The sequence below is a fragment of the Salvelinus namaycush genome, chromosome 5 (assembly GCF_016432855.1).
Source record: "Salvelinus namaycush isolate Seneca chromosome 5, SaNama_1.0, whole genome shotgun sequence".
In the NCBI taxonomy this organism is placed as follows: domain Eukaryota; kingdom Metazoa; phylum Chordata; class Actinopteri; order Salmoniformes; family Salmonidae; genus Salvelinus; species Salvelinus namaycush.
The window spans coordinates 12,925,298-12,937,210 of NC_052311.1; the positions used below are offsets into that span (position 1 = coordinate 12,925,298).

Genomic DNA, 11,913 nt, shown 5'->3' on the forward strand with positions numbered 1-11,913 from the left:
TCATGAATCATTATAATAAGATCTTTTCAGAGTGAATATAATTGCACTTAAATTGTTTATTTTTTGTATTATTTTATTTGTATTTTTATTGATATTTTTTGTAATTTTGAGTATTGTTAATACCTGTGTTTGGTTTGCTAGACATGTTTGATGTAGCAATGTAAGTTGATTTTTGTATTATGAATTTAAAAAAATAAAATAAAAACAACTCTACGACCAAACCAAGACGTGGCCAAACGCTGTGACAACACAGATATATATACGTCCTTGTTCACAATTCTCCCACTATGTCATGTAAATGTAAATGTCAGACCTGGCTGCATAACTTTCATTTTTTAAATCTAATTTCAATAATAATACGGTGTTGCTAATAGTAGCGTTAAGAGTATGTCACGTGCAACTGGCCTGTTCAGGATGGGATAACCCCCATTTCAATAGGAACATTTCCAAGTTTGCAGCTTAACACACAAGGGCTATGCATTATTCTTCCCATAATATGTCATGGATCATAATTGGGTCAGCATAATAAAATACAATAATCACTTCAATCATTCTGTGTCCATACTTTTGATGATTCATTGCGAGTGCCTGTAGATCCGAGGCAACATTTTTCAACTAACCGGTTTCATCTGCAGCTGATGGGAGTCAGTTCTTGTACTCAAGTACAAGTAAAGTAGCCCTCTCGAAAACTTCTTGAGAGTAAAGAAGTAACTGGTCAAAGTACTCAGTACTAGTTCAGCATTTGTACATCTCATACATACATAAGGAATCGTTGACTTAAAAGCCCATGACTAATGTAGCTCCATCAGGATGCAAACAATTACTTGAAGACAAGGATAACCTTTTTTCGTTTTTTATTAACTAAACTAATAAGCACACACAAGCACAGTACATTACAGTTTAACAATGTTTAAATCGGAAATCACCAGGTGAAACAAAAAATTGTTCTCCCCGCCAATGGTTCTGTAAAAAGCAGAGGGATGGGGCTGGAGAAATGTAACCATAGTTTACACCATGTTTCGAGGCTATAGTCCAGTGGTGTCAATCTCATTCCATGGAGAGCCTAGTGTCTGTTGGCTTTTGTTTTTTCCTTTCAATTAAGACCTAGACAAGCAGGTGAGGGGAGTTCCTTACTAATTAGTGACCTTAATTCATCAATTATGGGAGGAGCGAAAACCCGCAGACAGTGGAATTATTTTGACACATGCTAGTGTATGTTTACATTTACCTTGTTTACAAACATTCAAGTAGAAAAAAAAATATATTTTGGGATCTGATTGTGTATGGCAGGTGAACTATATGCATGAGGCATTTATCAATTATATTCTTCAAGCATCCAAAAGTGGATGTAGCAACTGCAGATTGGACATTTAAAGGGGTACATCGGACCTGGTCATGTAACCGGGCAAAAGCAGTAATAGCGCCCTTCTCAAATCTGTGCCACATGATCACATTGTCAACAAGGAAGAAACATAAAAGTTTATTTTCCATAAAATGATCAAACTATTTTTCCTTAGGAAGGCAGATAAAGCACATACGCAAAACAAATGGAATCACTTTTCACCCAGTGCAAACTGCACCCACCCAAATGAACACCTTCAGTCTGTGATAGATTCCTCGTCATCAGAGCTGTAGTGGATGCTGTCATAGATATCATCTAGGTCCTCTTCCAGGAGGTCATCTATGAAGTTATTTTCTAGGAGGGAGGTGTCTTGGCCCATAGCTTTGCTGTATATCAGGTTGACAGTGTCCTGGTGTCTTCTGAGGCTGCTGACTCTCCTCTGAAGCATGGAGAAGAGACCTCTGCTCCCAGCTTCTGACTGATTCAATTTCCAGCCTAACACCAACAATCGTAATGTGTAGGGTAAATACAATGAAGTATTCCTTAAATACAATAGCAATTACAGGGTGCCAACATCAATTGTACATATTAATGAAAGTTCCCCTACTTTTCCTGCTTAGGTCAAGTGCCACATGTGAAGCAAAGTCTTGCACATTCTCCGATTCCCTTTTTAGGCTTTCCCAGTGCTGCTTGACTTCCTTTAGGACAATTAACTCTTCCTCCTTCAGCCGGCTCAGGAGCATCACCCGGTCAAAGGCTATTTTCTTTGTGAGTAGGTCAGCTGTAAATTCATAAGAATGCAATGTGGATTTGTAACTTTGGCAGTGCTGGCAGTGCTGTCTGTGTTTGCGCAACTGAACAAACACAGATAGCAAAACAGAAACATAGTTATTGTGACACACAAACATACTACTTACTTTGTCCATGCAGCGCCCAAGGCCATGCATGAAGGTCTGCGGAAAGGATCTCATCTGCAGATGTTATTGCTGAATCTGGTACAAGGGTGTTGTACTCCTCTATGGCAGCTGTCAATTTGGCCTTTTCTTCCAATATCTTTCTTGCATCCATCTGTCATCAAAACAAAAGGAGAATGGAATTATTTGTTAAATTGCATGGCTTTGAAATGAAAGTGAAATGAAGTGTGTGCAATTCAATATTCATGAAATTTAACAAACCTGTCTGACAGTAGAGGTTCTGTTTCCTTTGTTTGATGCTAAGAAACAGGACTTCAGTTGTTCTCTGTAGTACCTGGGGACGATCCATGTTCTCATTTGTTTCCTCTGAAATACAATAAATCTATAAATGAACAACGTATCTCCAATGGTGAGTAGTGTTGGAGATTTTCCAGTCATCGGATGATTCTCAGTACCTATACTGTTCTCTTTGAAGTAGAAAGAATAATCAATATAAGCTTAAATATTAGACATATGTAAGCAGAATGAAGGCTAAACCTATATGAGTGTCCAAGCTAGATCAACATCGAATTGACATGTTACCGTTGGAGACATGTAAAGAACAGAACGTAAGCAGAATCTGTGTAGATGAGGCAAGGTAAACTAACAAGACGTGACTGGTCTGGGCCATATCTGATCTTGTGAAGGCTACTGGACACGCACACAAGTTAAGCATACGTTGATAATGTAGGTCTGAACTTGTAAAGACCTTTGGACAGAAACTTTAGCTAAGGGGTATGCATGTCACGCCACCAATAGAATATATGCCCCAATATCTGATCCAATAAGAGAATGGAAAATATGTAACAAAGCAAATGGGGTGATGACATTATGTAAAGGCAAACATGTATAAAAGCCAAGCACTAAGAATGAGAAGGCAGTACTTCCATGGAGGTGCTCGGCTTTGTTGCACTCTGCAATTAAAGTCTAATTGAATTCACAAGCTCCAGTATCTGAGTAGTATTTGATTTAATATTTTCCACAACAGTAGTTGCACTCACTTCCTGGAGGAACATAGGGCCTGTAAAGGTTTCTGTAACAAAGTATTTGTTATGTGGGGGGTGAGTGAGCCCCAACCTGGATAACCAGGGAATGTTTTGTCTGCCTCCTACCCTTCCACCTGTCCGGCTTGATTGCACGTGTCGGTGGAATACACCCTCTAAGGGTTAGCTCTCAGGGTCATTGGAATACGCAAGCCTCTCCACTACGTCAAGGTGACAGTCCAGGAGAGTTACATTTAGGATTATTTATTTTTTGTATTCATTTACCTGTATTAGCCCATTGCTGAACTTCCGTTGTCCAGTTGTACCAGTCTCATCGCCTACACCCAAATCACTCTTAAACTTTTCGAGAGTCTGGGTCTCCTCCTGGATTTTTGAGGTTGTCTGAGAATTATGACAAAAACAAAACAGAATAATTAATTGTTTTAAAATAAATTAAATGCATAGATATAATACTTCTCAAATAAATGTATTGATCCACACAATACACCTTCAAGTATCTTCTGGACAATACTGTGTGCAGGTTGTTTTTCTTCCTTCTGTTCCACCCCATGGCCTGGATGGTTAGCATGTTTGTTCTTGCTAGAAAAGCCAAATAGAACTCCTTATTCCAGATAAGTATTAACATAGCTGAATAGAACAACCTTAAACACATTTTTTACCTCCTTTGGACATTTGCTTGGAACAGATTGAAGCTGTTCCCTTGTTCCACTACCTCCCCCAGAGTTGTGCCAGCTCCTTCCTGATTCCGTCCTCCCCACTTAATCTTAATTTACATTAAAAAAAATATTGACTTAATATTGCAATTATGTGAATAACAAACATCTAAATGGGAAGCCTTGTAAAGGACTGAAGCTGGAAATTCTCTTTGAACAGTTTAATAAAGAAAAACTTACCTCGTATTTCAAACGATGTGCCTTTGCATGCATGACGGAAAGAAGTGGCTTCATGTCTAGAAGAGTGGCGAGCTCTGGACAATGAAGGGCAACTTTGGTCAGGTATGGCCAAAATTTGCAGATCACATCCGTACACATGAATTGTATGTTCCTGCTGCCAGATAATTCCTTCTGCAAGAACAGTGGGTACGCAAATATCTCTCCACGCATCATGTTGAGGCTCCTTAGAAGTATTCCGTGGCGGCAGACGGCAACTTCGAGTCCCTCTTCATCAAGTTTGTCATTTTTTTCCCCTTGACGACTCTTTAGCTGCTGTCCACTGGGATGCTCCACCCCTTTTCCATAACCCTAGACAAGGGAGTAGAAGAGTATAGGTAGAAATAATGTTTTGGGGGAAGTGTTAACGGGACAGTGGTTAGGTTTTTAAAATTTAGCTGAGGGCGCTGAGCTACCCCCTGTGTTCGCTACAATGGAGATAAGAAGTTGGAGATTGACTGTCAAAAAGAAGCACTTGTAAAGTGTGTTGCATTTCTGAACAGAGGGAGTGGTGTAACGACCCTGGACTTGAAGAGAGAGGATTACCATCTCTCCAAAATGATATGTTTTTATTGGAATAGTGTATAAGGAGTCTGCCTTTGAGTCAGATGGCCCGAGGCCAGTCCTATTTCACAGATTAGAAGATACACAGGAAACATACATGTTTAGTCTTTGTATGGACATAGTTCACAAAGTCAGACACATCCTCATCCTTGCAGATAAATACGCCATCAAAGAATCCTTTGTCATCAGTCCTTGAAAGGATAGGTGAAATACATTAAATATATGACATATGAAATAGCAATCAACCTCAGTAACTGATTGTGGAACACTTGACAATGTTGAAAATTCATTTCATTACAAACTCAAAACGTTTAAGCTAAAAATGACCTCAACTGCATTTGAAAACGTTCACATTGGACAAAGAAAAGGCAAACCTTGTTTGGATTGTTTAAATGATATAGAGTACAGTGTTATTTGATAAATTATGAATAGTTTTACATACCCTTTTTTGAATCGATACAGCTTCTTGTTCCCGTCCACTGACACTGCAAGCATGCCGGGGGAACAGGCTGGGCAGTCAAAGTACTGTATATCACAGACCTGATCAACTTCAGAGCGGCAGTACGTCCACTCAAAGAAGCTTTTTTGAAAAGTGTCCCCACAGATCATTCCGTTCTGGTAAGGGAAAAATACATATAGAAAATATATGAAATAACTTACAACAATAGTATAAACAAAACATACTATAATACACTATGGCTGACTGGATTTGAGTTAAAGCAGGGCCAGTACATAGTGTTGACAGCAACGCAGGTGAAAGCCAATGCAAAAGTAGGACGAGTACTTATGTGGTAAAGAGCAGGAAATATTGGATGCAAGAGGGGCACAGATAAGGTGCATGGCAGGACAGTGGTGCAGGAGGCTAACACATACTATAGCAAGAGACCTGAAGTTTTAACATAGTTATAGTACTGGAAATAAAGTTATATTACACAAAGTGTTGTAACAAAATGTAACATAGTTAACCTGAAGTCATACATTGGTAAAGCTGAGTATAATTGATTGTTACCCTGCCAAAGAAGTCAGTTCGCTGCTCCAAAATCCGCATAAACGCCAGACAGGACATTCCTGGGGCTGACACTTTCAGCTCCTCAAAAGAGCTGAACAGATCTACCTGGTATATGGTGTCACAGTTGACAGTGGCAGGCCAGTACCCATGCTTTATCAGATCTGCGAAGTTTGCTGTCCAGGTGCTAAGACAAGTTGTGCAGGTCAGCACAGGCACTGTGACATTGTAGCGACCTTGAGGAAGAAATGTAGTCTGAGTTAATGTTGTTTTACATTGCATTGCTACATCACTGTTTATAGATATTGCACATACCATTTATTCCTACGAGGATTATATGTTTCCCAGGGCCAACATGGATGGTGCTTGTCAGGCAACCACATATCACCTCTGGTACATCCAATGGTAAGAAACAATCTAGGGACAATATTTATATACAACAATAAACAAGAATACATTTGAACTTTGATATAATACATTCAACTGCAAAAAAATTAAAACACACCCTGTTCATGAAGTGCATATTTGCCATCACTGTGGAGAGATATGGCTGTAGTTGGAGGAAGGGGCGTGTAGAACCCCTCGATCATGGACTGTCTGTTGTGCAGGGGAAACTTTGCATGTGTAGAGACATCACAGTCTGCAGTAAAGCTGTTTCGGCAGACAAGTCTCTACATCGCAGAATAGCCCTTTTCACATCGCATGACTGACAGATCTTCTGAGAAGCATGCTCTGCAGCCAGTAGAGAATCTACAATCTCAGGCCTGGACTCCCTCCACCTATCCTGTGAGTGTTCCTTCCCCCTCACACTCTAACTGTGTGATGCACCAGGCACAGCAGGATTTGAACACTCAGGGTCTTCTAAGTCAGCTAGGAGGATGATAATTTCTCTATGAAGTATTGCTTTTTTGAAAACACAAAAATGGGAAAAGGATTAAATTAAGAATATTATATAATGAATCTATTAAAACGCACATAGGGCTGTAAGTAGGTGATAGCAAATATATCTCTGCACAATCTATGGTGTGACAAGCCAAAAACCTCAGCTTTGATTCTACAGTAAATTAAATTACAGGGCAGACCAAAATATTGAGTAAAGTCTAAATTGGAATATCAAACAATAGAACTTGATCCCATCGTCGAATAGAAATTCTGAATGTTCTTAAAACAGCAAAAACACAGTGAGTACAAAACATTCTCTTTCCCTGACCAGGTGAAAGCTATGATCCCTTATTGATGTCACCTGTTAAATCCACTTCAATGTACATAAAGGGGAGGAGACAGATTAAAGAAGGATGTTTAAGCCTTGAGACAATTGAGACATGGATTGTGTATGTGTGCCATTACGAGGGTGACTGGGCAAGACAAAATATTTAAGTGCCTTTGAAAGTGGTATGGTAGTAGGTGCCAGGTCCAACGGCTTGTGTCAAGAACTGCAACGCTGCTGGGTTTTTCACGATCCACATTTACCAGTGTGTATCAAGAATGGTCCACCACCCAAAGGACATCCAGCCAACTTGACACAACTGTGGGAAGCATTTGAGTCAACATGGGCCAGCATCCCTGTGGAACGCTTTCGACACCTTGTAAAGTCCATGCCCTGACGGATTGAGACTGTTCTGAGGGCAAAAGGGAGTGCAACTCAATGTTAGGAATATTTTGTACACTCAGTGTATTTTGACTACAGAGTAAACTCTCCTCAAAGGCAAATTCTTCCAGCTTTCACAATTACAGACAGTGGTTACAAAAGGAACGACACTGTGTAAACATTCCAATAGTGGATTTGAATGAATTCAACTAAGACTAATTCCATAATGTGGAATGGCAGATTGCTTCATATTAAAGGAAATGTGGAGGAAAAAGCTCTGTCAGGATGTTGTTATTGCACTCCCCTACAGAAGTATTTGGACAGTGATGCTAAAATGTTGAATTTGTCTCTATACTCCAGCATTTTCAATTGCTTTGTCGAGAAGCTACCTGCAAGTAAGCATTTCGTTGGATGGTGTTACCATCAGTATCCTGTACATACGACTAATAAAACTTGCAACTAGACGGTAAATCAGAAAAGTCTGAAAATACCCTGAAATAAAAGGTGACATTCTGTACTGTAACCTCATATCAAACATTTGATCTGTTAGGAGAATTAAGTTCTCATATTCTTTAACCAATTCAATTAAATTACTCAGTCTGCTATATCAGGATTTTTAGGATACTGATAGAAATAAAAACAGACAGACAGAGGCCCAGTCTACAAAAGTAAAATGTTTATTTACAGGAACGTTCTGCCTATTATTTCCTGTACATTGGTCTATATACCTCACATTTCGTCATAAATGTCCCTCCTCCTCTCAGAAACAATGACAATATAGTTCACAAGTCTTCCTGTCATACATTGTCTGCCACCTGTTATACAATTTACTACAAGCCCAAGGTCTCTCCCCTCCCTGGGTGGGGACAGAATGTCCTGTAAGGAACACAGTAGTAGAGCTTGTCTGTCGATAGCTCCTCTTATCTCATACATTGTCTCACACTTGCACCCTGCTTACATACTAAAAAGGAACAAAAAGTCCTTGTCCTAATTCTGACTAAAACTACACACATCAGATTTATAGAGGTACAACGCATCACCGGGGGCAAACTACCTGCCCTCCAGGACACCTACACCACCCTATGTCACAGGAAGGCCAAAAAGATCATCAAGGACAACAACCACCCGAGCCACTGCCTGTTCACCCCTCTATCATCCAGAAGGCGAGGTCAGTACAGGTGCATCAAAGCAGGGACCGAGAGACTGAAAAACAGCTTCTATCTCAAGGCCATCAGACTGTTAAACAGCCACCACTAACATTTAGTGGCCGCTGCCAACATACTGACTCAACTCCAGCCACTTTAATAATGGAAATTGATGGAAATTATGTAAAAATGTATCACTAGCCACTTTAAACAATGCCACTTAATATAATGTTTACATACCCTACATTACTCATCTCATATGTATATACTGTACTCTATACCATCTACTGCATCTTGCCTATGCCGTTCTGTACCATCACTCATTCATATATCTTTATGTACATATTCTTTATCCCTTTACACTTGTGTGTATAAGGTAGTAGTTGTGGAATTGTTAGGTTAGATTACTTGTTGGTTATTACTGCATTGTCGGAACTAGAAGCACAAGCATTTCGCTACACTCGCATTAACATCTGCGAACCATGTGTATTTGACCAATAAAATTTGATTTGATTTGATTTGGTATGATTCTAATAAATTTCATACAATCATACAATGACAGGATAGTTTTAGTTATAGTTCTACGTTAAATGTATACATAATTTAGTCATTATTCATGAAAATCCCATAACACGATCTCAAATCCAAAATTCTGGAGACACATTTAAAAATGTTGCATCACTGTCAAAATAAAGATGTAGTGCAGTATAACCTGTTATGGCTGCAAGGGAAAGTATTGAGTAGCCAGATAAAACATGCCCATTTCAAACGGCCTCGTACTCAATTCTTGCTCGTACAATATGCATATTATTATTACTATTGGATAGAAAACACTCTCTAGTTTCTAAAACCGTTTGAATTATTTCTCTGAGTGAAACAGAACTCATTCTGCAGCACTTTTCCTGACCAGGAAGTGGAATGTCAGAAATATATGCTCTGTTCAACTTCCTGCCTATACATGGTCATGATACGTAAGTCTACGTACACTTCATACGCCTTCCTCTGGGTGTCAAGAGGCTGTGAGAGAAGAAATTTTGTGTTTATCTTCATCTGAATTGGAATACAAGCTCTTTGTATGACGTGACCGTCATTTCCGGTACTCTGAAGCGCGCGACTTGGACAGTGGGATTGCCTTCTGTTTTGCTGCCGTTATGGACAACTATCTCCGGCTCGGATTTTATTTGATACATGTGACCATATCATCGTAACGTATGTTTTTTCAATATAGTTTAATCAGATTATTGAAATTTTTTCGGGAGTTTTGCCGTGTTCCGTTCTCTGACTTTGTTGACGTTGGAGTGATCCGTGCCACTTGGCAATAAATTAATTACAAGCCCACTGAATAACAAGGAATTGTATAAATTAATATATTCAATCGCTCATCAATACCTGATTCTTCCTCCTCAGTGACTGGCCCAAAATGTTCCACTAGTCTGGCTCTTGATGTACTGGCCCTTGGAGCTGAAAAAAATTGTAATATAAAGGTTTTTATTTCAAAAAAAATTGCTGGAATTCTGACTCTCCTTTGGTTAAATATGTATTTTTATCAGCGACAGACAACAGTTAGAGACAGGGAAAGGTGGGATCAGACCTGCATGTAATGTATTATGTGCTGTGGGTAGATGGTACTAGACCGGCCTATGGCACGGCAACTAACGTTTGATATGCTATGATACAGTATGTTTGAAAGGAAAAAGTCAGATCAGGGACCAATAAAATTAAACACCTAGACGGGATGAAACTTACCAACAGAAGTGGATGTAGTTGCCTTTCTGGTTTGAGGAACAATCTGTCCTCTCTCATCCCTTTGTCTCCATCTGAACCTAATCCCTAGAGGCTTGTTTGTCTTTTTCTTCTTATTTTCCTAAAAAGTGCATTTCAATTATCATGGCTGGCCCACCAATAAAAGTCTCCCACAAGCAAGAATTTTATTTTCATGTAAGGTGAAGTGATTTGTCAGCTGAGGAAAGGCACCTGCAGTAGACCCACGTTCTGTCTCACTCACACAGCCAACATGTGTAGAGATTCACAAGGATGCTAACAAGTGCATCCTTGTGCCTCATGCTCAATGGGCAATATCATTGATGCCCGTGTTCAGGTCATATCACGGAGTCTACGTTTAAATTCACATTTGTGCCATGTGGGGTCTACTTTGACAAACAAAAAGCAATGATAAATCATAATGCTGTCTGTGGTGCTGGGGTTGTGGTGGGAATATTTATGCACGTATGGGAGCTGTAGGGGTTACATTACCGGTAATGTACGACTTGTTACATTACCCGTTCTGGGTTGAGCTCCTCAGCCAGTCTTTTTGCCTCGTTAATGGCCTCATCCAGTTGGGCTTGTGGGTCCTTCTCTCGGTTGAGCTCCTCAGCAAGGTGTTCTGCCTTTTTAATAGCCTCATCCAGTTGGTCTTGGGGGTCCTCAGAGGCCATACCATCTAAAAAAAAACATAAAGAGAAAACTTCCAATCCTAACACATTCCTTCACATAGTAACCTCCCCCGTCTATGAGAAAAGCTGCATATCATTGATAGCGTGTGTGTTTTACTATGTCCTGCACGTCACTAAAGGTCTTCATCCTCCTCCACACGCAGACTGACTGATCTACAAATCACTTTGCATAACAAATACATATCTATTATTACTTGCAGATCAGTCAGTCTGTCACCATTTACCAACAATGCCAACTAAGTTATCTAGCTAGGTTAGCCAGCTACTGTCATGGTAGCTAGGTTAAAAAACGTTCACATGTAAACATGCAGTGGACGGGCTATTTTTAAAATATGATTATATTAAATTAATGCACATTTATTAGAATATTTATTTGTATATTACAATTTTAATGGTTTGGCATTATAAGTAGTGTGAAAATATATTTTGAAATTTTCATGGATAACATTAGCATAATGTTTTCTGTTAGAGTGGAGAGGAGGAAGACTGGATAGGAAGAAGAGTGAAGGAGATAGGAGGAAAGATAAAGATATGATTACAGAGCCTGACAATTTATTATTCCAAACAATGTTTTTGAGATAAAATACAAAATGAGGCAAGCAATGGGAATCTGTTAACCAAAGTATTTTATCTAATAGTGTACTATTTATTATTAAAGCTTGGAGAAGGAAAAATTAAGGGAGTAAAAAGAGTGAAGCAAGGAGAGTGTGGAAGAGTGAGGTGGAAAGGTAAAGAGAAGGACAGGAAGAAAGATCAGGAAGACGATTGGAGGAGAAGAAAAAGTTGAGAGTAAGAAGAGTGACACAAGGAGAGTGAAGAAGAACAGACAGATGAGGTACAATGGCTCTTTCTAAGAAACGGAAATGCCTTTTTAATGACATGACGAGAGAATTTCCATTTATACGCTCAGGTCAAGACTATAGAATGGT

At 39.4% G+C, this 11,913-nt stretch overlaps 1 protein-coding gene across 1 annotated transcript; it reads right to left on the reverse strand.

Annotated features, from left to right (window-relative positions):
- Window positions 1–837: 837 nt before the first annotated feature.
- Window positions 838–10,376, reverse strand: LOC120047975. The gene is made up of 11 exons (XM_038993613.1): window positions 10,278–10,376; window positions 9,921–9,992; window positions 6,114–6,215; window positions 5,802–6,034; window positions 5,235–5,407; window positions 4,193–4,540; window positions 3,564–3,680; window positions 2,518–2,622; window positions 2,260–2,410; window positions 1,950–2,123; window positions 838–1,837 (listed from the first exon to the last, which is right to left on the reverse strand). The coding sequence occupies exons 6-11, from the start codon at window positions 4,403–4,405 to the stop codon at window positions 1,599–1,601; spliced, it is 999 nt and encodes a 332-aa protein (XP_038849541.1). The 5' UTR covers window positions 4,406–4,540; window positions 5,235–5,407; window positions 5,802–6,034; window positions 6,114–6,215; window positions 9,921–9,992; window positions 10,278–10,376; the 3' UTR covers window positions 838–1,598.
- Between the last annotated feature and the right edge of the window lie 1,537 nt (window positions 10,377–11,913).

What these genes read in the sequence shown, in the direction of transcription:
- LOC120047975 (XM_038993613.1), bottom strand. Translation starts at nt 4,405, where the DNA reads ATGATGCGTGGAGAGATATTTGCGTACCCACTGTTCTTGCAGAAGGAA. An exon ending in TCAGCAATGGGCTAATACAG is followed by an intron (nt 2,623 to 3,563) that starts GTAAATGAATAC and finishes ATTGTATTTCAG; the next exon opens with AGGAAACAAATGAGAACATG. An exon ending in TTGGGCGCTGCATGGACAAA is followed by an intron (nt 2,124 to 2,259) that starts GTAAGTAGTATG and finishes ATGAATTTACAG; the next exon opens with CTGACCTACTCACAAAGAAA.